The sequence below is a fragment of the Dendropsophus ebraccatus genome, chromosome 3 (assembly GCF_027789765.1).
Source record: "Dendropsophus ebraccatus isolate aDenEbr1 chromosome 3, aDenEbr1.pat, whole genome shotgun sequence".
NCBI lineage: Eukaryota > Metazoa > Chordata > Amphibia > Anura > Hylidae > Dendropsophus > Dendropsophus ebraccatus.
The window spans coordinates 121334214-121358441 of record NC_091456.1 but is presented as its reverse complement, the minus strand read 5'-3'; the positions used below and the strand labels follow the sequence as shown (position 1 = coordinate 121358441).

Here is a 24228-nt window from a genome sequence, read left to right as displayed (position 1 = left end):
GGAGCAACGCTCCGGGTGCTTTTGCCCCATTACGCTACCCAGAACTGAGAACGCCTGGACCCAATTGTTCAAGGTCTTGGCAACCCGGGGCTTTCTGTCCGTAAATTTGACATTACTGTCCGTATAAGGACGCCTCTCTTTGTCCACAGTATGTTGATCTACTGACACCAAGGACCATATATCCACATACTGATTGCTCCATATTTTTTCCCTGGTTTCAGCCTCAAGGTGCGTACCCAGTGGGCTGATTCCACAGAAGAAGGAATCCTTATGTAAACCCGCCAGGGGAGGAGGAGCCCTAATTACTGAAGACCCAGAGGGGGGGGGTGCTTGCGCTGCCGCTGGCAACCTACCCAATATAGACTGCAAAACCGACACCACATCGGATTCCTTGGAACCACCGCTACCCCAGGCCCCCGTGAAATTAAACTCACCGCTTCCTGACGTGTTTGGAACCACCTGAGGAGACCGCTGAGGTACCGACCGGAAACTCGGATCAGGAATCGGAGCTTCCACTGGTGCTGTCGCAGGCAAAGCTGGGTACCTAGGGGGAGAAGGCGCCCTGCGTCCACGGTGATCCCTCGGGAGCCGGACAGACGTTTCAGAAGCGCTGGAAAACTCCGAGGAAGACGGGGATCGCCAGCGGGAGGATCTAGAACGTCTAAAACTACCGGACACCCTGGATCGACGACTGGAGCGGCGATGGTAAGTACCAGCTGATCTGCGGCGACTATGGCGCCGGTAATCCTGGGATGCAGACGATGAACCAGATCTACTGCGGCTGCGTCTCGGGCGGTGGGAGCGGGAGCGATGGCGGGACGTGCTAGCACGCGGCAATAATGCCCCCGCCGGGGGGCCAGCGCGGGAAGGTCCTGCCACATTAGTAATATCAGCAGGCAATGTCTGCCCTAAGGGCTGCCCAGCAAGGCCCTGCGGTGCAGGCTCTGCAACAGATAATGGAGGGGGTGCTACCTCCGCCTGGGTCAATCTGGAGGTTCCCTCAACCTGTACGGGCTGGGCCGATGGGAGGGGGGCTTCCCCCGAAGAAATACTGGCCTGGCTCCCCATTCTATACCAGGGAAGTCTGACTGGCACCGCGGCTGGGGTACTAAATAGAACGGGCCTGATGGGCTGGAGGAATGAAGCTGCCCCTCTCTCTAAGAGAGAGGCAGAGGCTATGGCGGGACCTGGGGCCTCGTACGGCGCAGGCTGCGAGCTACTGCGGGTGACAAACCTCCAGAGGCGGCCCCCTCCTGCTGTAAATCAGGGGCTGGGGACACCGACTGCCGAGAAACCGTTTCGGCGCGCTGCTGCGAAGCCGACGGAGCCGCGTGGGAAGACGCTGCCGAGACTCCTCTCCTCTGCCTGCCACATGACCCGCCGGAAACCGGAAGCTGGGGGCTGGGACTCAGCCGCACGGGAGCACGGGATCGCCTCGCGGACCGCCGCTCCGGACCACTTCGCACACTGCTAACTGGAGGGGGGCTGAACCCAGCCAGGAAACGGCTGAGCCAGCCCTTACCCTCCGAGGCGGCACGCGCCTGCAGCGCTGCACGCAGATCCCCATCGGCCGATGCCATGGACGCAGACCGCTTCTCCAAACCGCTCCAGAGAAGGCAGGTCAGTGAAAAGCGCGGGCCGGCTTGGTGTTATATAGGGGGAGGGTTGCCTGCCCGTGTACCCTCTCTGATTGGCCCAAAAAGCCCGGGGCTATATGGTATTGGCCCTAATACTCAATTCCAAAAAAAAAGGGGGAGGTGTAACATTACAAGAAGTTAACCCCTTCCTGGTGGCCCATACGAACCCAGCTAAGGAACGCATGGAGGGACCCCTCATACAGTCAGGCATCACCCATTCCTATTACGGACGGGTGCTGTTCATACTAGTGGGCCTTTTTTCCATAATATACTTACCTACTCCTGGTACCCCCACAGCTTCCATTCAGTAAACCCAAAATAAACAAATGGGAGCTGTAATGAACTAAGGGTAGGTAAATATAGCTTTAAATCAATTTTTCTACAGTCTGAGCAATATCAGAATATTTTTTAATGCTGGAATACCCCATCAGTATGTACCAAAGACTGCCACCACCTCTTCACAATAAGCAGTAAATCACAATTAGACTTTTGTAAATTAATTTGTATTTATGTTCCTATTCCAAGGGTTTATCATGTTTATCAAAGTATTTCTCTCTCTTTCTTCTTTCTTTCTTTCTTTCTTTCTTTCTTTCTTTCTTTCTTTCTTTCTTTCTTTCTTTCTTTCTTTCTCTTTTCTTTGGTGGGGGGTGGGGGTATTTCAGTATAATTACAGTTGTACCATATATATGTACACACATATATCTCCTATATATCCCAATTATCCTTCTTACATATATTTCAGACTAAAAAGAGAATCTTGGCAGAATAAGGTGGAAAAACATTCCCTAACACATCTTCTCTTTGCCAAGGTTCAATCTTCCTGTAAATCTTGCAGTAAAGCAAGATCATCAATAAATAAAACTCTGCCATTAAGCTTCATTATCTGATGAACCAGCAGTATCGGCCAATTAACAACCCTTTAACTTTTTTTTCCCCTCTTACAAGCCATACCCATATTTACACAGAACATTTAAATTTTCAAAAAAAGAAAGTGTTAAAAATATCGATTACAAACTAAAAATGAGAAAATAGCAGCTGAAACTATTTAATAGTTTTAAAAATAATAATTTTTGCAGCCTAATTCTAAAACATTTTGTAAAACATTTGTTGGGGGTCAAAAGCTCCTTCCTCCCATATAAATTTCTCAAGGGGTATTGTTTCCAAAATGTGGTCTTCTGTGGATTTCCTAAAATTTTAAATTTTACCTTGGCTTTGCTTTAATTCCTGTGAACCAAAAGGTTAAACATTTTCAGATCACTTGGATAAGTAAAGCTTTTCGAAGTTATTTGCACATAAAGTGAGACAGGTTAGATTTGAAAAATGGGCTTGGAGGCCAAAATTAAAGGGAATCTGTCACTAGGTTTATTCTGCCTTAAATGAAGGCAGCATAAACTAGTGACAGAAATGCTGAACAGATTGGTGTATTGCTTACATTATTTTGTTCAGCTGTTCTCCTAATATGCAGGAGAATGGGATTCTTGCCACAACCCTCCCCCCACCCCGCTGATTGACAGTTTACTGCCTATACACAGCATGGATAGATCAGCAGCTGGTCGGTGGAGTTTTCTGCTTCTTATGAATATCGAGAACTACTGGGCTCATGCAAATAATAAAGGGACTTCTTATTGTCCATATTATTCATGAGGATATTTCTGGATCACATTTTTTTCAGTTTCTCTGTCACTAGTTTATGCTACCCTTAGATAGGACAGCATAAACCTGCTGACAAAGTCTTTTTAAGGGCTTAAAAGGGTATTCCCATCTTAAAGCGACTCTGTACCCACAACCTGTCCCTCCCAAACCACTTGTACCTTCAGGTTTGGGGGGGTCAGATTGTGGGTACAGAGTCGCTTTAACTAATATGGTTAATCTTGTAGGGCTTGTCATATTATATAATTTTGCAAATACAATGATTTAGCAAGCTTTCCTCTTTCTCCTGATATGCTGCTGCTCCCCCCCCCCCCCCCCCCCCCCCTGTTGTCTGGGTTACAGACCACCACTCAGCACTAAAAACAGTGGTCTGGCTGGTGTATATAAGGTTATATTATACATATTTAAGATATAGATATACACACACACACTACCGTTCAAAAGTTTGGGGTCACCCAAACAATTTTGTGTTTTCCATGAAAAGTCACACATTGGTTGGATGGGCACTTCTGGCGTACCATACGGTCAAGCTGCTCCCACAACAGCTCAATGGGGTTCAGATCCGGTGACTGCGCTGGCCACTCCATTACCGATAGAATACCAGCTGCCTGCTTCTGCTGTAAATAGTTCTTGCACAATTTGGAGGTGTGTTTAGTGTCATTGTCCTGTTGTAGGATGAAATTGGCTCCAATCAAGCGCTGTCCACTGGGTATGGCATGGCGTTGCAAAATTGAGTGATAGCCTTCCTTATTCAGAATCCCTTTTACCCTGTACAAATCTCCCACCTTACCAGCACCAAAGCAACCCCAGACCATCACATTACCTCCACCATGCTTAACAGATGGCGTCAGGCATTCTTCCAGCATCTTTTCATTTGTTCTGCGTCTCACAAATGTTCTTCTTTGTGATCCAAACACCTCAAACTTGGATTTATCCGTCCACAACACTTTTTTCCAGTCTTCCTCTGTCCAATGTCTGTGTTCTTTTGCCCATCTTAATCTTTTTCTTTTATTGGCCAGTCTCAGATATGGCTTTTTCTTTGCCACTCTGCCCTGAAGGCCAAAATCCCGCAGCCGCCTCTTCACTGTAGATGTTGACACTGGTGTTTTGCGGGTACTATTTAATGAAGATGCCAGTTGGGGACCTGTGAGGCGTCTGTTTCTCAAACTAGAAACTCTAATGTGCTTATCTTCTTGCTTAGTACACTATAGCTCAGTTTATCTACATTATAGCAATATATACACCAGCGAGACCACGGTGCTCACTCCTCTGCTCCTATCCATTGTCCCTGATGCGCCATTCCAGTCAGGGATGAGTGAGCATGGCACCCTGGTGCCAGACATGTGATAAAAAGGGAGAACTCTTCTTTACTAGTAAAAAAAAAATATTGGGATAAAAAATAAGCAACCATTGGTTCTTGACAATAGGGGAACAATATAAGCAAGGTCTCAGTAAACTTTAATCACCAATTAACTCAATTTAATTTGACACATAGATGGTGTTATATATCTAGGTATTTGAATGAAGTAATTAAAAAACAGAAGTCAGAAGTCTCAGGACCTTATTTAGAAAGGAAAGGGAAACTGTGATATCTGAATAACCCAGCAAGTAGTAGGTGAGGGGGGCCTATCTTATGTCCAAAACCTAGCCGCCATCTTTAAATTCGACATATTGGATCACATTTTTTTCCAATAGGAAGATGGTCATGTAGCACATTAAAGAAGAACCAAATTGTCAAACTGCCAAGAAGCCTGCTGCTCACCGAGCAAGCAGTCACAGGAGCAGAGGTGGGAAAGAGTATTGTCATGGAGGTGCAGGAAGATGACATGGCATCTAGTTGGGTAACAATTAGGAGACAGGGTAGAGGGAAGAGGCTAGTCATAAGAGGAAAGGAGAAACGGATAAACATATTAAGCATATGTATACTAATGCCAGAAGGCTAGTAAAACTGAGGAATTAGAACTGATAATGGTGGAAGAAGATCATGATATAGTGGGGATAAGCGAGACATAGCTGGTTGATAGCTATGACTGGGTAGTTATTTTGCAGGGGTAAAGCCTGTTCAGAAATTATTGTAAAAATAAGAAAGGGGGGGGGGAGGTGCCTATATGTAAAATCCTGCCTTAAAGGGGAACTCCAGGTAGAGGTAAAAAAAAAATGAAACTTCTGCAGAAGCATAAAGCATTACTTACCTATCTATCCCAGTTTTGAAACTACCAAAAATCCATTTGTTTTGGGGGGTTTTGTTCTGTTTTGTGTTTCTGTATTTCCTCGTTGAGCAGATGTGCTCAGTACTACAGGTTCCAGAATGCAATGCTTTCCCTCAGCTGTTCCATCAAAGTCCCCCACCCTACCTATTCCCCGCAAACAGAACATCTAGGCTGTGTTCACACATTGCAGTTTCATTGTGTTACTGAATTATTTGCAGTACTTTATCATTTCATTGTGGTCCCACCCACACAGCACGCTGTATTCTCTGCCTGTAACGCTGATATATATGGAATAAAGCAAAGAACTTTTTTAATAATTTTTTGCCCCTTTCCACACACATATTATGATCAAGCATCTTTTATCTTTGATGTTGATTCCCACAAAAAGGACTTTATCCGATACTATCTTACATGGCATATACTGTTTATGCCTTGTTTTTTGTGCAGATGGGATTGGCAGTGTCGGCTCTTATCCTCTCTGCTGTTTAGCATTATCTATTTGTGTTGCTGCATCATTTTTGTGCAGATACTGCAGTACTGCAATGACACTCCAACATGTGTGAACACAGCCCTAATTTCTCAGTAGACTTTTGCACAATCAGCGAAAGTTGAAACACCTGCTGAGACGAGCAGACTGAGACTAGCAGACACACACAATGTGAGACAAAGGCATGGGATATTTGTCTCCTAAGGGGGGACAGCAGAAAGAGCAGGAGACAATGTGGATTGACACAGAGGCAATTTTTTTTTAGTTCCTGGATTTCTATCAGCTACCAGTGTGGCAGAACCGCACAGATACGGTAATACATTGTATAGACACATCTATATAACTTTTAATGTACTTTTAATAGAAAACAAGTTTTTCTTATCCGGAGTTCCCCTTTAAGCTCATTCTATGGGAGAATATATTCAGTGATAATGTAGAGCAGCGCTTCTCAAACTTTTTCTACTGGAGCCTCACCCAACAGACCAAGGCAATGCTTGCGCCTCACCAGACTGACCAAGAGGATGCCTGGGCCTCACTATCTGTGGTGAAAGTCCATTTAAAAGCTGGAAATAATGCTAGGGCTACCTTTCACTCATCTCCCAAGCGCTATACACTAATAAAGTAAGTACAAAATAAGTTAATAATGTTGTTAAAATGGAGATTTTTCCAAACAGAAAAAGGACTTTTGTCAAAACTGGCTCCCCAGCTGGGCCTTACCAACAACTAGGGGGTGCCTCACTGGTGAGGCCCGCCTCACAGTTTGAGAAGCACTGATGTAGAGTGTCTTTGAGGAGGAGGAAGAATAATAAAATACTTACAGGAGTCACTTATAAGTCTCCAAGTATAGTGGAAGTAGCAGAAAATCTCCTAGTAAAAGTAATAGATGAGGTAGTAAAGCAGAATAAATTCATTATTATGGGGGACCTTAACTACCCCAATATAAGCTGTAAAGCAGAAACCTGAAGCTCCAACAAAGAAAGCTGGATTTTAAAATAATCAAAGATAATTACCTTTCCCCAGTAGTGCAGAAACACAAGGGGGGGGGGCACCTCTGGACTAGGGATGGTCCGAACCGAGTTCGGTTCGGGTTCGTACGAACCCGAACCCTCGGTAATGATTCCCGCTGGATCCGCCTGCTCCTCGCCTGGAAATCTGGGTTACAGCCATAGCCATAGGCAGTATCCCAGTTTTCCAGGCGTTACTTCCGCTGTATCCTCCCGCTCCATGGAGCGGGCAGACAGCGGGAACCTGCTGCCGAGCGTTCGGGTTCATACGAACCCGAACCTCGGCAGGTTCGGACCATCCCTACTCTGGACCAAATTTTAACTAATAAACTGGACAGAATATCAAAGGTAGACGTGGGGGGTCACCTAGGTAAAAGTGACCACAATAAAATAAGTTTCCATTTATCCTTTAATGTGTTTGTAGCGCCCCCTAGAATAATTTCCAAAACCAAAATTTCCAAAAACTAAGAGACTACCATGGTGACCTACACTGGGACAATGCCCTCAGAAGTAAAAGTACACCAGTGAAATTAAGTGCGACACATACTCTATAGGAATAAACATAGTAGAAACAGAAGAAAACCAGTGTGACTAACCACAAATGTTTTTGATGCAAGAAATGATTAAAAAAAAAAAAAACATTTAGATTACTAAAACAAGAAGGTAGTGGGGAAGCATTGAACAATTATAGGCAGAAGAATAAATAGTTAAAAAATTAAAAAAGCACAAATTGCAACAGAAAGAATGATTGCTACCAAATGGGACCTGGGAGTAGCGCAACAGAGGCACTGGGACAGTTTATTCACTTGTTTATTATTTTCTCTCACCCCCCTGCCTGCCGGCTGTAGAATATCTGGACTTTTGATATTGTGCCACATGAAAGGTTGATAAGTAACTGGCGGATTGATAGGAAACAGAGTGTGGTTATTGATGAAACATTCTCTGATTGGGTCACAGTGACAAATGGGGTACCGTAGGGGTCAGTCATGGGGCTACTAATTTTTTATATGTTTATTATTGACCTTGTTCTGTGGCTACAGAGTGGAATCACTGTTTTTGCAGATGAAACTAAACTGGGTAAAAGTAATTACTACTTAGGAGGATAATATATTATTACAGAAGAATTTTGAGAAGCTGGAGGCTTGGGCAGAGAAATGACAAATGAAGTTTAATCTAGATAAATGTAAAGTCATGCTTTTGGGCCCCAGAAATAACAAGTCCAATTATGTGCTAATAATAAAAGGACTTGGGGCTATTGGTTAACAGTAAACTCAACTTTAGTGATCATTGCCAGGCTTTGGCTGCCAATGATAACAAAATCATACATCAGAAAAGGCACCGACACCGGCAGACATATCACTTGTGCAGCAGGTTCAGCTGCACAGGGGCCCAGGCCAAGAGGGGGCCCGCTAGGCTCAGACTCTTAAGTGTTAGCTCAGCATGGCACATGTCTGTAGTGGGCCCCTCAGGTAGCATCAGCACCCATGAAGTGCGGGCCCCCTGCTCCTGGGGGGGCCCACTTACTCATTGGATGCTGTGCCTGGCTGAGGCTGGTTCTTCTCTCTCCTCCTGCCCGCTGCTGCCAGCCCCCCCCCCCCCCCCCCTCCTGTACTCCACTGGCATACCTTGTGTGAGGAAAAGAGAGAGCATGTGGTGACAGAGGCTGCAGAGATCCTGCAGGGTTATGGCTGCCAGGGACCGGACTGTGAAGAGGAGGAGCAGCAGCAGCTCTGACAGTTAGTGATTATTGTCAGTGTGTCTGTCAGGCTGCTGGATGTTGTAAGATAGAGGGACTGTGTAAGAGAAAGCACATAGCCCCCTTTTTGCCAATATCTGTGCCCCCTCACCCTTGCAGCATGGTTGTTTTTTTTTTCTTTCATCTCCCCTCTAAGCAGCCACATACAGTACATGTATCCCACCTGTGCAGCCACATACAGTACATGTCTCCCACCTGTTCCCCAACAGTGATTAAGGGCTGATTTGTTCTATCCCCTATTAGTGCTGTTCTGGGGTCACTTCCACACTCTGAGCTATATACTATCATCCCCCACAGATCTATGTATTCTTATATGGCACACAGCATCCAGTGTATAATGCACCTAGGACCCTCCAAGTACAACAGCTGTAAACACTACAACTCCCACCATTTACTGCAGCCCTCAGGATATGCTGGGATTTGAAGTACAAATGAATAGACAACTCAAGGGTTGTCCCCTCGGAAACTACAACTCCCAGCATTCTCTAAGAGCTTTAAAAGTGTATTGTTATTCTGGGAGTTGTGGTCACAGATACATCAGTCCAAGATGGGACAAGGTCTGCATGTTACTTCTGATGGGTTCTTTATTTGGGTGCCCCCCCATGATCAGTTCTATTGGTGGGCCACAGGTACTGCAGTCCCACACACCGGGGCCTGCACAGACTGTTCTGCAGTACAGTCCCTTAGTGGGCCCTGGCATCTCTTCTGCGCTATAGGGCCCTCCCGAGAAACCAGGAAACGTACCGAATACACGAGCGTACATGTGTGGGCCTTTAAGGCAGAAAGGTGGAGAAACAAATAGGTTATGGGGGCCCAAACACATTTTTTGCACAGGGGCCCTCTGCAGTTGTGTCCGCCCCTGGGCATAGATACTAAAGATGAGAACCTGTATATAGGAAGGGCATGGCTAAACTGGAGCTGGTGCAGAGGGCAACCAATGTCATTAATGGAATGAATGGGCTACAGTACCAAAACAGATTATCAAATTTGGGATTATTTAGTCTAGAAAAAAAAAGACCTTTTAGGGGCGATCTGATCAGAGCAGTGAGACTATAGAACTCTCTGCCACATGATGTTGTCATGGCTGACTCACTAAAGTAGTTAAAAGGAGGCAATATTACAATGGGCTATATTAATATTACAATATTATTATGGGCATGTTATTATGGGCACTAGATTTTATCTGATAGGACGTTGATCCGGGAAATTATTCTGATGCCATTTTGAGTGGGAAATGATTTTTTTTTTTCCTTTTGATGGGGATCCGCCTCATGAGGGTTTTTGTCATCCTCTGCATCAACAAATTAGGGTTTTACTGTAGGTTGAACTTGATGAGGGTTTTTTTCAACCTTATTGACTATGTAATTATGATTTTCATAATCAGATTTGCAATTTCTCTTCTGATTCAAAAGTTATCAAAAGTTCATAATTATTCAATAGAGCACCTTTGGCGCTGTGTTTAGCACAATGGACAGCTCTTAAAGGAGAAGTCCAGCGAAAATTTTTATTAAAGTATTATATTGCCCCCCAAAAGTTATACAAATCACCAATATACACTTATTACGGGAAATGCTAATAAAATGCTTTTTACCCTGGCTGCTGGAGAGGATGATGGCAGAGGGATGCTCAGTGTCCCTCCAGTGCCATGTGTACCTTTGTGTCCTCCTGCCATCATCCTCTCCAGCAGCCACAGCCCACACAGCTCTGGGAGTCGGGTCGTGACATCACCATTTTATCCAGGAAGTGAAGCCTTGATGCAGTAGTAAGTACAGGGAAAAGGCACTTTATAAGCATTTCCCGTAATAAGTGTATATTGGTAATTTGTATAGGTTTTGGGGGGCAATACAATACTTTAATAAAAATTTTCACCAGACTTCTCCTTTAAAACAGAGAAGAATTCAAAAGCACTTACTGATCCATATAAGAAAACTTAATTGATCCATTCACACAAAGTGTGGGCTTGTGTTTAGACCCCAGCAGATCATCAGGTGATGGCTGTTTTAAACATAGACCCTGCCCCTAAGACATGTCAGTGGTATAAAAGCACACCTTAACATGCAACACAGGACAAGTTGATACAAATAAGACATTAAAAACCTTATGCCAGTAGAAAAAAAAATTACAGTAAAATACTTAGGTATATATTGTCATTTAACCCTCCTGCTTCTTGTGAATTAATTTTCTAAATCCATTTAAGGCCATATTCCACCAACAGATCTGACGACAGATTATCTGCCAAAGATTTGAAGCCAAACCCAGGAACAGACTATAAAGAGAGAACAGGTCATAAAGGAAAGACTGGATTTCTACTCTTTTCAAATCCACTCCTGGGTTTGGCTTCAAATCTTTGGCAGATAATCTGTTGTCAGATCTGTTGGTGGAATAGGGCCTGCAGAAGCGCTCTCTATTCCTAAGAGAGGTTTAACCCTTTCAACACCAAAGAACTGGGATTACCAAAATGCTTTTCCCTTATATGCTGGATTAGGCAAGGGGCTCCCTGACCTGCCCTCTAGGAATAAAAAAGTTCCCTAATGTTTGTGAAAAGTGCACACTTAGTTTCCCCTATATACTGTATAACACTAATGCATGCACTATAAAATTAACTTTTCACATGATCATTAACCCTATTGATAGGAAACCTTTTACCTGGTTAGACATAATGCAACAGTTGCAATTACTGAATTTATGCATCCTTGAAGGAGTTAAATGTATGAGAGCCAAGTATGTATTGTGGATCACTCTGCTAAACACTGAGCGATCCCCAATCTAATCTTGTGGATCTAATCTTAATGAACTTTTGCTAATCTGATTTCTGGGACAACTAGTCTACTTTGACATGCAACATAACCGCCTTCCCATTGGAAATTTGCCCTTGATCCAGTATCTTGGCTTTCAAGACAGCAACCATGTCCAGAACATAGCCCGAAATATAGGCCTCCTCACCAGTTGCTTGCTGGGGTATTCAGATATAATGTTTTCCTGAGAATTTAGCAACTGTATAAAGGTCTTAAATTTACGGGTATCAAGACAAAAGGGGACATTTACTCATACACCAGTCTTAAAATTAGGCCCCGTGCCCATTCACCCCACCAGATTTACTAAGAGGCGCACTGTGGAGCAGGTGTAGATTTCTGATCATGATTTACACCTTCTAGCCGTCAGTCATGGTAAATTAGGTGCAGGGGGAGGCCTTGCCTCCTTGCCACCCATCAATGTCCCGCAAAGACTATACATATACAATATACTTATGTTAGAATCATGCCCTAGTATATCAGTGGTTTAAACTTTGTAGTAGATAGTTGGATATTGTCTTTACTTCAAAAATTATTATTATTATTATTATTATTATTGGCAGATGACAATACCAAAGAGAAAAACAATGGGCTTGGTAAAAAACAAAAAAACACCTTTTTGTAGTGAAACTGCGTGATATGCGTGGGCTGCATGATATGTTTAACTTCATGGATGATTCATGGTTGGTTTAAATTCTTCATTTTCTCCTTTTGTGTTAAATAAACAGAACTTTTTCTCCTTGCAGGCCGCCATAGATACTATTTTAATGGTGTTTAAGTTAGAAACTGTATTGCTTCAGACCATGCCCCTTCTGTGCAGCCTCATAAGCATGCCCAATATGTGCTAACCCCCCCCCCCCCCCCCCATCCCCCGTAGTAAGTAGCTTCTGTAGGTTCCCCTCTTTGTAGACAGTGCCCCTGTAGGCCAATGACTCCAGAGTTCGTGGTAATTACATAATCTTTTATTCATTTTAAATCTCACTACCTGAGTAGTATACGATCCTACTGAGATGGCGGCTGGAGCGGTATCTAACCGGGCGCTCACATGTTTTATAGTGTGTATAAAGCAGTTACACTTCTGGGGAATGTAGGTCACGTGAGTGTGACTATGCTAGTGATAATGTGACTTCAAAGGTAGGCGAGGCTGTATCATTACGGGGACTGAATACGTGCCATTATGTCCAAGTCTCCTTTTGGTCCATGTGCTCCGTGTACTATTATGCTAGTGAATGTGAATACATTGTAGTTAGATATTCTGGCCACTAGAGGTTGCAAGAATACATGTGGCTGCTGATAACTAGTACTCAGTGGCATAGCTACCATAGAGGCAGGGAAGGCGGTTGCTATGGGGCCGTGGAGGGAGGGGGCCCAGGGAAGATAAGAGCCTCCTGTGTCCTTTTGCTTAACCCCTTATTTACTGCAGTGTATAAGTGACCCAGTGTTCTCTAACATGCTGCAAAACAAAAAAAGGGTTAATACAGAAGACAATTAGCTCTATGCTTGACTACTCTGATAACCTCTGTTCTCTGAGTTCCTGCAGAGGTCAGGGGTTATTAGTGCAGGAGTAGCAGAGCTAATTGTCTTCTGTATTAACTCTTTTTTGTGTTGCAGCATGTAAGAGAACACATATATTAGTGTGTAGGGGAGGGAATCCTAGCTACGCCCCTGCTAGTACTGTGAAACATAAGGATCATGACAGTGGCACTATATGGTTAGTCTGGATCACACTACAAAATGAATGAGATAATCGATAAAGATGATATGAAATGAACTAAAAAATAAATGAGATAAGGAATCAGGTTAGTATATGTAAAGCGGAGAAAGCGCTAGATTAAGCTTTAAATGGGGAGAAAAGAGAAAAAGAAAGCTAGTTGCCGCCATACCAAAGATGGGTTCCTGGATGGCCATGGCAGAGAATAGGCACAACATGAATACAATGTCAATATAGGAATCAATGATACTGAAGTCACATTCCCTATTTAGGCCAATGGCTGTGAGTGTTTATAACCTATCAATCCAAAAGGACTGCCGCTACCTTTGAAGTCACCCTATTGCTAGTATAGTCACTCTCACGTGACCTACCTTACCTGGTAGTGTAATAGTGTTATACACACTATAAAACATGTGAGGGCCTGGTTAGATACTGCCCCGGTCACCATCAGTAGGATCATATACTACTCAGGTAAAGACTGCTGTCTTCACACGATAATTCTATAAGATATACTTACCATTAATTTATTCTTTACCAAGCACCCTTCTCATCTTCTCCTTGCAGTCTGCCACATTTAGTTGTCAGTTCTTTCTCCATCTATGATTGTACTACCATTGTATGCTGATAATCAGAAAGTACGGACAATTTTAATTGACTGGTACCTTCTATGCTTTACAAATGCATAATACATAGTGTATATATGTGTGCATATAGCTTTACCAATTAAGAATGTAAATAGACTGAATGCTATTTTAGATATGCACAAATGACTCAATGGCATTATTACCCGGATGAAAAAGGTCGACCGAAACGTCCCCATGGTTGAGTATACTAACAACTTGTGAAAGAGTTTTGTATTAACATGTGTAAGATGTGCATAAATCTGAACTTTGAGTCGTGTGCAGTTCATATACAAACTAAGGGTATGTGCATACTATGGAATCCCGACAGAACACCCGCCGCGGATTCCGCTGGTGGCCGCGCGCATCTCTGCTCCTACCATAGGCTTCATTGCGCTCATTCTTTGGACGGACAGCGCAATCTGGCAATTCATAGAATGGAGTCTATGGGAGCAGTGGAGAAGCACTTGGCCGCCAGCCTCCGTGAGCAGGTGCGAGCTGTGGAAACTGTGGCGGGTCTTCCTCTGGGATTCCGTAGTGTGCATATACCCATGTGGTTTTCTTCACCAAATTAACAGAGTGCACGGACATACTTGATTTAGCCCTGTAGGTACAGTCTGCCCCTGATAGATGCTACATTCATGTCTGATGTGCCCCTGCATATGTATTTTACTTTCAAAGACCGTAAAGGCAACCTGATCATTTTAAAACATTTTTCTTTAGTAGTGTGATGTATACCTTGTTGAATCTAATATTTTCTTTTTTTCCCCTGAACATTTTAGGATGAATACCAGTTCTGCTACCAGGCTAGTTTGGAGTATCTGGGCAGCTTTGATCACTATGCAACATAAGCCATCTTAATTGAACACGGTCAACCACAGACATCACTGCAGTTACTGCTGACCCTCTTAAAAGGCCTGAACTCATAAACTGAAAGACTCTAGCACCAGGGATGGGAGGTTTAACGCATTTTTAAAGATGTCACATTCAGAACTCTATGGTGTAAAGAGACTTTCTGAGACTTGGGTGACTTCTATTTTAAAATGCTTTTGGTGTGATACTTTAATCACTGTTCTTGAATATACATGGATCTTGTACCAAAAGTGGTAATCCCAGCTTGTGTAATAATGTATGTTCTTTCATAAGAGGATAGCAGGAACTGATGTTGCATCCTTGAGGCTCATTTTATTTTCAAATTTTTAAAGTAGAGCTGTTCAGACAGAATGACTGCAATGTTTGTGATCTGGTAAATTTAGAGTTATTTATGCGTGTGTCGTAACTTTACCAAGAGCCTTTGAAGAAAAAATAATTGGGCAACAGAAAAGTTAAACAGGCTGCTGGTAAATACCATGGCTGAACAAATTGCAACTCACCCACTGAGCCACCACTACCTGCCTCTGCCTTGCAACATTCCTATTAATTGTGGTTATGTTAAGACTTATTATGAACAATTTGCACATATCTTTATTTAAGCCCTAAAGAAGGTTTCAGCCTATCTTATCTCTCCTAGAAGATTTGACACAATAAAATGTTTAATTTTCTTAAAGTTCCTTGGTTGATTGTAAAATAGAGAGGAGATAGAGTAGGAATCTGCTGCACACGTATGTCCAGCAGTTAAGTGACTGTGGCCAATCATGTGTTTTTACTTATTTATTTATTTTTTTATTTTTTTTTTAAACGTCCACAATGCAGTGTGTCAGAAACCCAAAGTGCAGCTTGTATATTTCAAAGTGTACATCAGTAGCTTGCTTTTAAGTATTGTATCTGTATTCATTTACGTGACATTAAACTTAGACCCCTTTTTATATTGTATTGCCTTTTTGTAAAGAGAAAAATATCAATGTAATGAAGAGACATTCTACAGTTCTTATTCTGTGGAAAGACTGTCTATTTTTTCACTGTAGAGATGTTATAGGCGATGTCTACTAAACACACCAGTAAGCTGCTCTTCTTCGGTCTACTTTTTCTACTCCTTAATATAAACTCCCGTCAAATTGTTCATACTACATACTACAGATTACAGACAATTTAGCACATTATTCCACCCAAATATGATACCTGGGCTACTCATAAATGTACCAAAAATATTTATTTACATAAAAAACAAAAGCAAACCAATGTAAATAGGATAAGCATAACAACTCGTCTCACAGATCCCTTCACTCCCTTGCCTGTAATCTTCATTTTTCATGGACCTCAGAGTAGATATATGGCTGATAAATATTCCCAGATGTCTTTCTTTTAGGAGAGAAGACTTTTAGGGGTTAAACAAATCTGCTATATTAGTAAAGTATTAAAACCTTGAACTGTTTGTAATTTACAGCCACTCAATTATATAGCAATTGACCTATATGTAAAAATAAAGTTTTCAACCGACAACATATTACAAAGGAATGTGTGTAATGCAGAAGAAATGTTTTGTAAGACTTATTTCTTTGTGAAACAATCTACTCTTTCCATTTAATAAGAATAAAAACATGTAGTCACTATAACTTGAGAACTACACTCAGACAATGGTGGTACTATTTTTTGACATTGAAAAACAATTATTGGGGAAGGGACAAGTAGTCACAAAACAGTGGTTGCTGCATTCAGTAGCATTGAAACGAATTCTAAAACTAAATTTCAACCCTCTGTTCATCTTAATTGTAAAGTGAAACTGTCAACTCTTTATAACTGTAATTGAAACAGCAATGAAATGTGATTTACTCACCATAATGTATGTAGAAATATCAACTTTGTATTAAAGAAGTCAAAATGACTCTGCTGACTAATATGGTTTCTAATAATTGTGGTGTGAAGAACAGAAATGATGATAAAACACACGTTGCTTATCCATACAGAGCACATTTTTTTACACTGAAGACAAGGCTGTGGGTTGACATTACTGTAAACATATTTCTAATGCAGGAACATGAAGCAACAAAGACAAAGTGATATCCTTAATTTCCCCAGTAGGCTGTCCTTGGTAATTAACAAAAAATTTATGCCTCAATAGGGACTACCAAAGAAAAGTTAAAACTTAGGGCCCTATTCCACAGTAACGATAATCGTCCGGATCGGCCCCATTTGGCCCAATTCTGACAATTATCGTTCGATGAAATAGAGAGAACGATCAGCCGATGATCGTGTCATCGGCTGATCGTTCATTTAGGGCCAGACCTAAAATCATCGTTCCTACACCGCGCATTGCTACGGTTGAATAGCGGTGCGCGGCGGGCGACCGACGATTTGATAAGCAGCAGCAGCATACATTACCTGTCCAGGCTTCTTCTCCACACTGTCTTCATCCCCGGGTCTCGCGCGCTCTATTTTCAGAATGGCCGGTCAGTAGACGGAGCGCTCACAGGCTGCGGCCTGTGATTGGCTGAGTGTGGCCTGTCAGCTGACCGGCCATTCTGAAGATAGAGCGCGCGAGACCCGGAGATGAAGACATCGCGGAGAAGAAGCCTGGACAGGTAATGTATGATGCTGCAAGGACATTGGTAACGATGTCCTTGCAGCCCTCGCTCAACGATCATCGGGGCGTGGAATAGGCCCAGTAAACGAGCGGCGATCTAGCAGATCGCCGCTCGTTTACATCGTTGATCGGGCCACCATCGGCCGCTGGAATAGGCCCCTTAGACTGCTTCCTCCCACACCCATCCCATCTTGATACAACCCCCTCTATACTACCCCCCATATTAAACCAGTATGTGGCAACCCACCAGTCACAGTTAAAAGTTGACCTCCTATCTGTGCAATCTGAATTGTTACTCCATGTTTGTAAGTTTATTTTTGCAAGCTCAAGCTTTTTAACCCCTTCATAACTGGGCTGATCTTGGCCTAGATGACCAAGCAGATTTAAAAAAAAAAATGTCTTGTCTCATGTGGGTATAACTTTGGGATGGTTTTACTTGTTCAGATGATTCTGAGATTACTGTATGTACAAAAAACCTCCTTAATGGTGCGTTCACACCTACAGGATCTGCAGCTGATTTTCTGCAGCAGATTTCATTTAAATAACTGAACACAGATTTGTGGAGTGCAGAATTCTACATATGTTCATGAGGACTCTGGAACTGACAGGACTGGGGAGTGGGGGGAGGGTTAGGGAGGGTAGGGGTCGGAGGGTATGCCCTCTGGGGAGTTTTTGTTTGTTAATATAAAAAATGCATATCTTTTAATAAAAATAATTTGGATTAAAAAAAAAATAACTGAACACAGCATCAAATCTGCTGCAGATCCTGTAGGTGTGAACGCTCCCTAAAAGCTAGTTGTAGCCAATCCCAGCTGTGCACGTAACACATATGCAGGCTAATGAATAAGTCTACACGTGATATATCCTGAGTCACTTGACTATAAATATAGATTATACATAAACACATGCAAAGTAACATGTATGTGATATGTCATGTCATAATAGCAAAAGCTGAAAGTAATCAAAGCAATAATCCTAATCACATGAAAATGGTAACTATGTGTAATTGTACAGGAGATCGTTTTTATAGTTCATCCCAAGGGGTGCTCTCATGTTTAGGCGGAAATATACTCTGCTTCCGTATGCAGAAGTATTTTCCTACAGTCTCCTCCCCGATATATGGATACTTAACCTTCTTTATACCATAGCAGGAGAAGCCTGTAGTGTCCCCGTGCTTCGAGGCTCCAGAAATATTCAGACCGCATCTGTTCCTGACGCTTTGTAAATGTTCACTTATACGTTTTTTCAAAGGACGAATCGTGCATCCCACATACTTTAAATTGCACACAGTGCATTCAATTATGTATACGGCATGATGACTGTTGCAATTAACAAACTCTTGAATTGTATGGATTTCATTGTTTGAACTATCAGGAAAATGTTTTATTGGTATCTAGGTATTTGCAGACTTGACAGCTATTCAGACCACATTTATAGTTTCCTGTTATTATAGTGCTTGAAAAGCACTATATTGTAATCTGTATTCTTCTTCCGTTTCTTCTTCTTCCAGCCATTTTTCTGCGCGTAATACAGCCCGTACCGCTTTGCGCACACACTCTGTTCAAACTGCGTTTCAAAGCCCTCGGCGGTGTGTGGTGTGCTATCTATTTTTCGTTTCGATCGGATTTGTCGTTTTTAAGAAATTTACGTTTAAAACCCCAAATTTCCCGTAGAAAATAATGGCCCATTGCAAATAGTGGCCACACTCTAACCGCTAACAGGCAATCACAGCACATATGCAAATAGCTGAAATATAGCAGCCAATAGGAACTCTAAGGTCTCGTCAGGCAATGTATCGCAACATCCACAGTCACATGTCCACTATTGGCCAATAGAAGATGTAATATATGGAAGGTCTTTAACGATTTTGTCTCACTGACATAAGATTGTCATGGTAACCGAGTAATGATCTTTACCACTATAAGTACCCAGATCGCTCTTAAAGGGACCCAGGTCGCCCTTAAAGGAACGCAAGTTGCTCCTAAAGGGACCCAAGTCGTTCTTAAAGGGACCCAAGTCGCTCTTAAAGGGACGGGAGCCATGTCTCTCTTAAAGGGACCCAGGTCGTTCTTAAAGGGACCCAAGTTGCTCTTAAAGGGGCAGGACCCAAGTCGCTCTTAAAGGGACGGGACCCAAGTCGCTCTTAAAGGATCCTATGTAGCTCTTAAAGGGATCCATGTCACTCTTAAAGAGACCCATGTTGCTAGAGCGACCTGGGTCCCTTTAAGAGCAACCCGGGTCCCTTTAACCCTTTAAGGACGGGGCCCATTTTCGTTTTTACGTTTTCGGTTTTTCCTCCTTGTGTTTAAAAGGTCATAGCACTTGCATTTTTCCACCTAGAAACCCACATGACCCCTTATTTTTTGCGTCACTAATTGTACTTTGCAATTACAGGCTGAATTTTTGCATAAAGTACACTGCGAAACCAGAAAAAAATTCAAAGTGTGGTGAAATTGAAAAAAAAAAAGCATTTCTTTTATTTGGGGGAAATGTGTTTTTACGCCATTCGCCCTGGGGTAAAACTGACTTGTTATGCATGTTCCTCAAGTTGTTACGATTAAAACGATATATAACATGTATAACTTATATTGTATCTGATGGCCTGTAAAAAATTCAAACCGTTGTTAACCAATATACATTCCTTAAAATCGCTCCATTCCCAGGCTTATAGCGCTTTTATCCTTTGGTCTATGGGGCTGTGTCAGGTGTCATTTTTTGCGCCATGATGTGATCTTTCTATCGGTACCTTGATTGCCCATATACGTCTTTTTGATCGCTTTTTATTACATTTTTTCTGGATTTGATGCGACCAAAAATGCGCAATTTTGCATTTTGGGATTTTTTTGCGCTGACGCCGTTTACCGTACGAGATCAGGAATGTGATTAATTAATAGTTCGGGCGATTACGCACGCGGCGATACCAAACATGTTTATTTATTTATTTGTTTACTTTTATTTAAAACCTGGGAAAAGGGGGGTGATTCAGACTTTTATTAGGGGAGGGGGCTTTTTACTATTAACAACACTTTATTTTTTTTTTTTACACATATACTAGAAGCCCCCCTGGGGGACTTCTAGTATATACACTTGGATCTCTCATTGAGATCTCTGCAGCATAGATATGCTGCAGAGATCCATGAGATCGGCACTCGTTTGCTTTCGGCTGCTGCAGCCGAAAACGAACGAGTGCCGAGCCGAGGACGGCGCCATCTTGGACGCGTCCCCGGCCGGCATCAGTAACGGAGATCGCTCCTCCGGGACAAGGTCCCGGAGGAGCGATCTCCCCCACTAGACCCCAGGGAAACGTTGCCTCCGGTAATCGGAGGCAGCTGTCAACTTTGACAGCTGCCTCCGATTAGCTAATTAGCGGGCACGGCGATCAGACCGTGCCCGCTAATAGTAGCGGTCCCGGGCTACTCGCGGCACCCGGGATCGCGGCACCCCGCTTTGAAGTGCAAGTGCTGACATATGACGTACCGGTACGTCATATGTCCTTAAGAGGTTAAAGGGACCCAGGTTGCTCTTAAAGGGACATATTTCGCTCTTAAAGGGACCCAGGTCGCTCTTAAAGGGACCCAGGTCGCTCTTAAAGGGACATATTTTGCTCTTAAAGGGACCCAGGTTGCTCTTAAAGGGACATATTTCGCTCTAAAATGGACATATTTCGCTCTTAAAGGGACCCATTTTGCTCTTAACCTCTTAAGGACATATGACGTACCGGTACGTCATATGTCCGCACTTGCACTTCAAAGCGGGGCCGCACGGCGGCCCCGCTTTGAAGTGCCGCGACCCCGGGTGCCGCGAGTAGTCCGGGACCGCTGCTATTAGCGGGCACGGTCTGATCGCCGTGCCCGCTAATTAGCTAATCGGAGGCAGCTGTCAAAGTTGACAGCTGCCTCCGATTACCGGAGGCAACGTTTCCCTGGGGTCTAGTGGGGGAGATCGCTCCTCCGGGACCTTGTCCCGGAGGAGCGATCTTCGTTACTGATGCCGGCCGGCAGCTGCAGCAGCCGAAAGCAAACGAGTGCCGATCTCATGGATCTCTGCAGCATATCTATGCTGCAGAGATCTCAATGAGAGATCCAAGTGTATATACTAGAAGTCCCCCAGGGGGGCTTCTAGTATATGTGTAAAAAAAATAAATAAAGTGTTGTTAATAGTAAAAAGCCCCCTCCCCTAATAAAAGTCTGAATCACCCCCCTTTTCCCAGGTTTTAAATAAAAGTAAACAAATAAATAAACATGTTTGGTATCGCCGCGTGCGTAATCGCCCGAACTATTAATTAATCACATTCCTGATCTCGTACGGTAAACGGCGTCAGCGCAAAAAAATCCCAAAGTGCAAAATTGCGCATTTTTGGTCGCATCAAATCCAGAAAAAATGTAATAAAAAGCGATCAAAAAGACGTATATGGGCAATCAAGGTACCGATAGAAAGATCACATCATGGCGCAAAAAATGACACCTCGCACAGCCCCATAGACCAAAGGATAAAATCGCTATAAGCCTGGGAATGGAGCGATTTTAAGGAACGTATATTGGTTAACAACGGTTTGAATTTTTTACAGGCCATCAGATACAATATAAGTTATACATGTTATATATCGTTTTAATCGTAACAACTTGAGGAACATGCATAACAAGTCAGTTTTACCCCAGGGCGAATGGCGTAAAAACACATTTCCCCCAAATAAAAGAAATGCGTTTTTTTTTTCAATTTCACCACACTTTGAATTTTTTCCTGGTTTCGCTGTGTACTTTATGCAAAAATTCAGCCTGTAATTGCAAAGTACAATTAGTGACGCAAAAAATAAGGGGTCATGTGGGTTTCTAGGTGGAAAAATGCAAGTGCTATGACCTTTTAAACACAAGGAGGAAAAACCGAAAACGTAAAAACGAAAATGGGCCACGTCCTTAAAGGGTTAAAGGGGCCCAGGTAACTCTTATAGGGGCCCAGGTCGCTCCTAAACGGACCCATTTCGCTCTTAAAGGGGCCCAGGTCGCTCTTAAAGGGACCCATTTTGCTCTTAAAGGGACATATTTCGCTTTAAAAGGGACATATTTCGCTCTTAAAGGGACATATTTCGCTCTTAAAGGGACACATTTTGCTCTTAAAGGGACCCAGGTTGCTCTTAAAGGGACCCAGGTTGCTCTTAAAGGGACCCATTTTGCTCTTAAAGGGACATATTTCGCTCTTAAAGGGACCCAGGTTGCTCTTAAAGGGACCAAGGTCACTCTTAAAGAGACCCAGGTCGGTCTTAAAGGGACCCATTTTGCTCTTAAAGGGACATATTTCGCTCTTATAGGGACCCAGGTCGCTCTTAAAAGGGACATATTTCGCTCTTATAGGGACCCAGGTCGCTCTTAAAAGGGACATATTTCGCTCTTATAGGGACCCAGGTCGCTCTTAAAGGGACATATTTCACTCTTATAGGGACCCAGGTCGCTCTTAAAGGGACATATTTCACTCTTAAAGGGACCCAGTTCAAGCGAAACGGGTCTCTTTAAGAGCAAAATATTTCCTTTAAAGGGACCCAGATCACTCTTAAAGGGACCCAGGTCGCTCTTAAAGGGACATATTTAGCTCTTAAAGGGACATATTTAGCTCTTAAAGGGACCCATTTACCCCCTCAAGGGACCCAGATCGCTCTTAAAGGGACCTGGGTCGCTCTTACAGGTACTTAGTTCGCTCTTAAAGGGACCCATTTAGAGCGGCTTGGGTCCCTTTAAGAGCGACTTGGGTACCGTTCCTTTAAGAGCGGCTTGGGTACCGTCCCTTTAAGAGCAGCTTGGATCCCATACCTGCTACATGGCTGCCTCAGCTCTGCTATTTTACTGACTGACCTCTGCTACTTATAATGGTAAAGATCATTGCTCGGTTACCATGACAATCTTACTCATGTCAGGGAGACAAAATCGTTTAGGACCTTCCATATATTATATCTTCTATTGGCCAATAGTGGACATGTGACTGTGGATGGTGTGATACAATGCATGACGAGACCTTAGAGTTCCTATTGGCTGCTATATTTCAGCTATTTGCATATGTGCTGTGATTGGCTGTCAGCGGTTAGAGTGTGGCCATTATTTGCAATGGGCCATTATTTTCTATGGGAAATTTGGGGTCTTTAAACGTAAATTTTTTAAAAACGACAAATCTGATCGAAACGAAAAATAGATAGCACACCACACACCGCCGAGGGCTTCGAAACGCAGTTTGAACGGAGTCTGTGCGCAAAGCGGTTCGGGCTGTATTACGCGCAGAAAAATGGCTGGGAGAAGAAACGGAAGAAGAAGAAGAAGAATACGGATTACAATATAGTGCTTTTCAAGCACTATAATTATTAATATCCCTGTTTTGCTGCATGCATTTTATAGAACGTTATACACATTATGCTTGAAAAATGTATGTGCTGATTGCCTTTCTTTCTTGTATTTCCTAGATAAAGAGTGATGAGGGCTGTAGTAGTAGTACAGATATACATGAGGGGTGCAGGAGTACCAGTAGCTGGGGCTCCCTCTGCTTTTCATTGATTGTGCTCTGAGACTGGGTCGCTTTCCTTCTCCCTCCACCACTCTACCTCTGGTGATGGTCCTGGGAGCTCCTTAGGGCCTGGCTGCTGTTGATCACTTTTTTCATCACTTTTGATCATCATTTTCTGTGTACAGGCGTTGGGGATGAAGCAGAACCAGCACTGGATCCAGCAGGGGGCATTCTCCATCCCCAGGCTCTTCTAGCTTCTGCTTCAGCAGCTGAAACCTATGCTAACCATGCCGCCTGCCTGCATCCAGGGGTCACTATGACCTTTTCTTCATGACCTGTTCACCGTTTATAGTCTGTTCCTGCGAGTAAACGCACCCTTATATACGTCTGTGCTTCCATAACACAGGAAAATGCTGGT

General features: G+C 43.2%; 1 protein-coding gene across 1 annotated transcript in view; it reads left to right on the top strand.

The window, feature by feature from the left end:
- The window catches only part of LOC138786539 (receptor-type tyrosine-protein phosphatase S-like), a 338771-nt gene extending 322143 nt beyond the window's left edge, over positions 1-16628 (top strand). The window contains exon 32 of the mRNA XM_069963521.1: positions 14650-16628. Within this exon, the coding sequence (XP_069819622.1) occupies positions 14650-14718 (69 nt within the window). The 3' untranslated portion in view covers positions 14719-16628. The remainder of the gene's footprint in view (positions 1-14649) is intronic.
- Positions 16629-24228: the final 7600 nt, after the last annotated feature.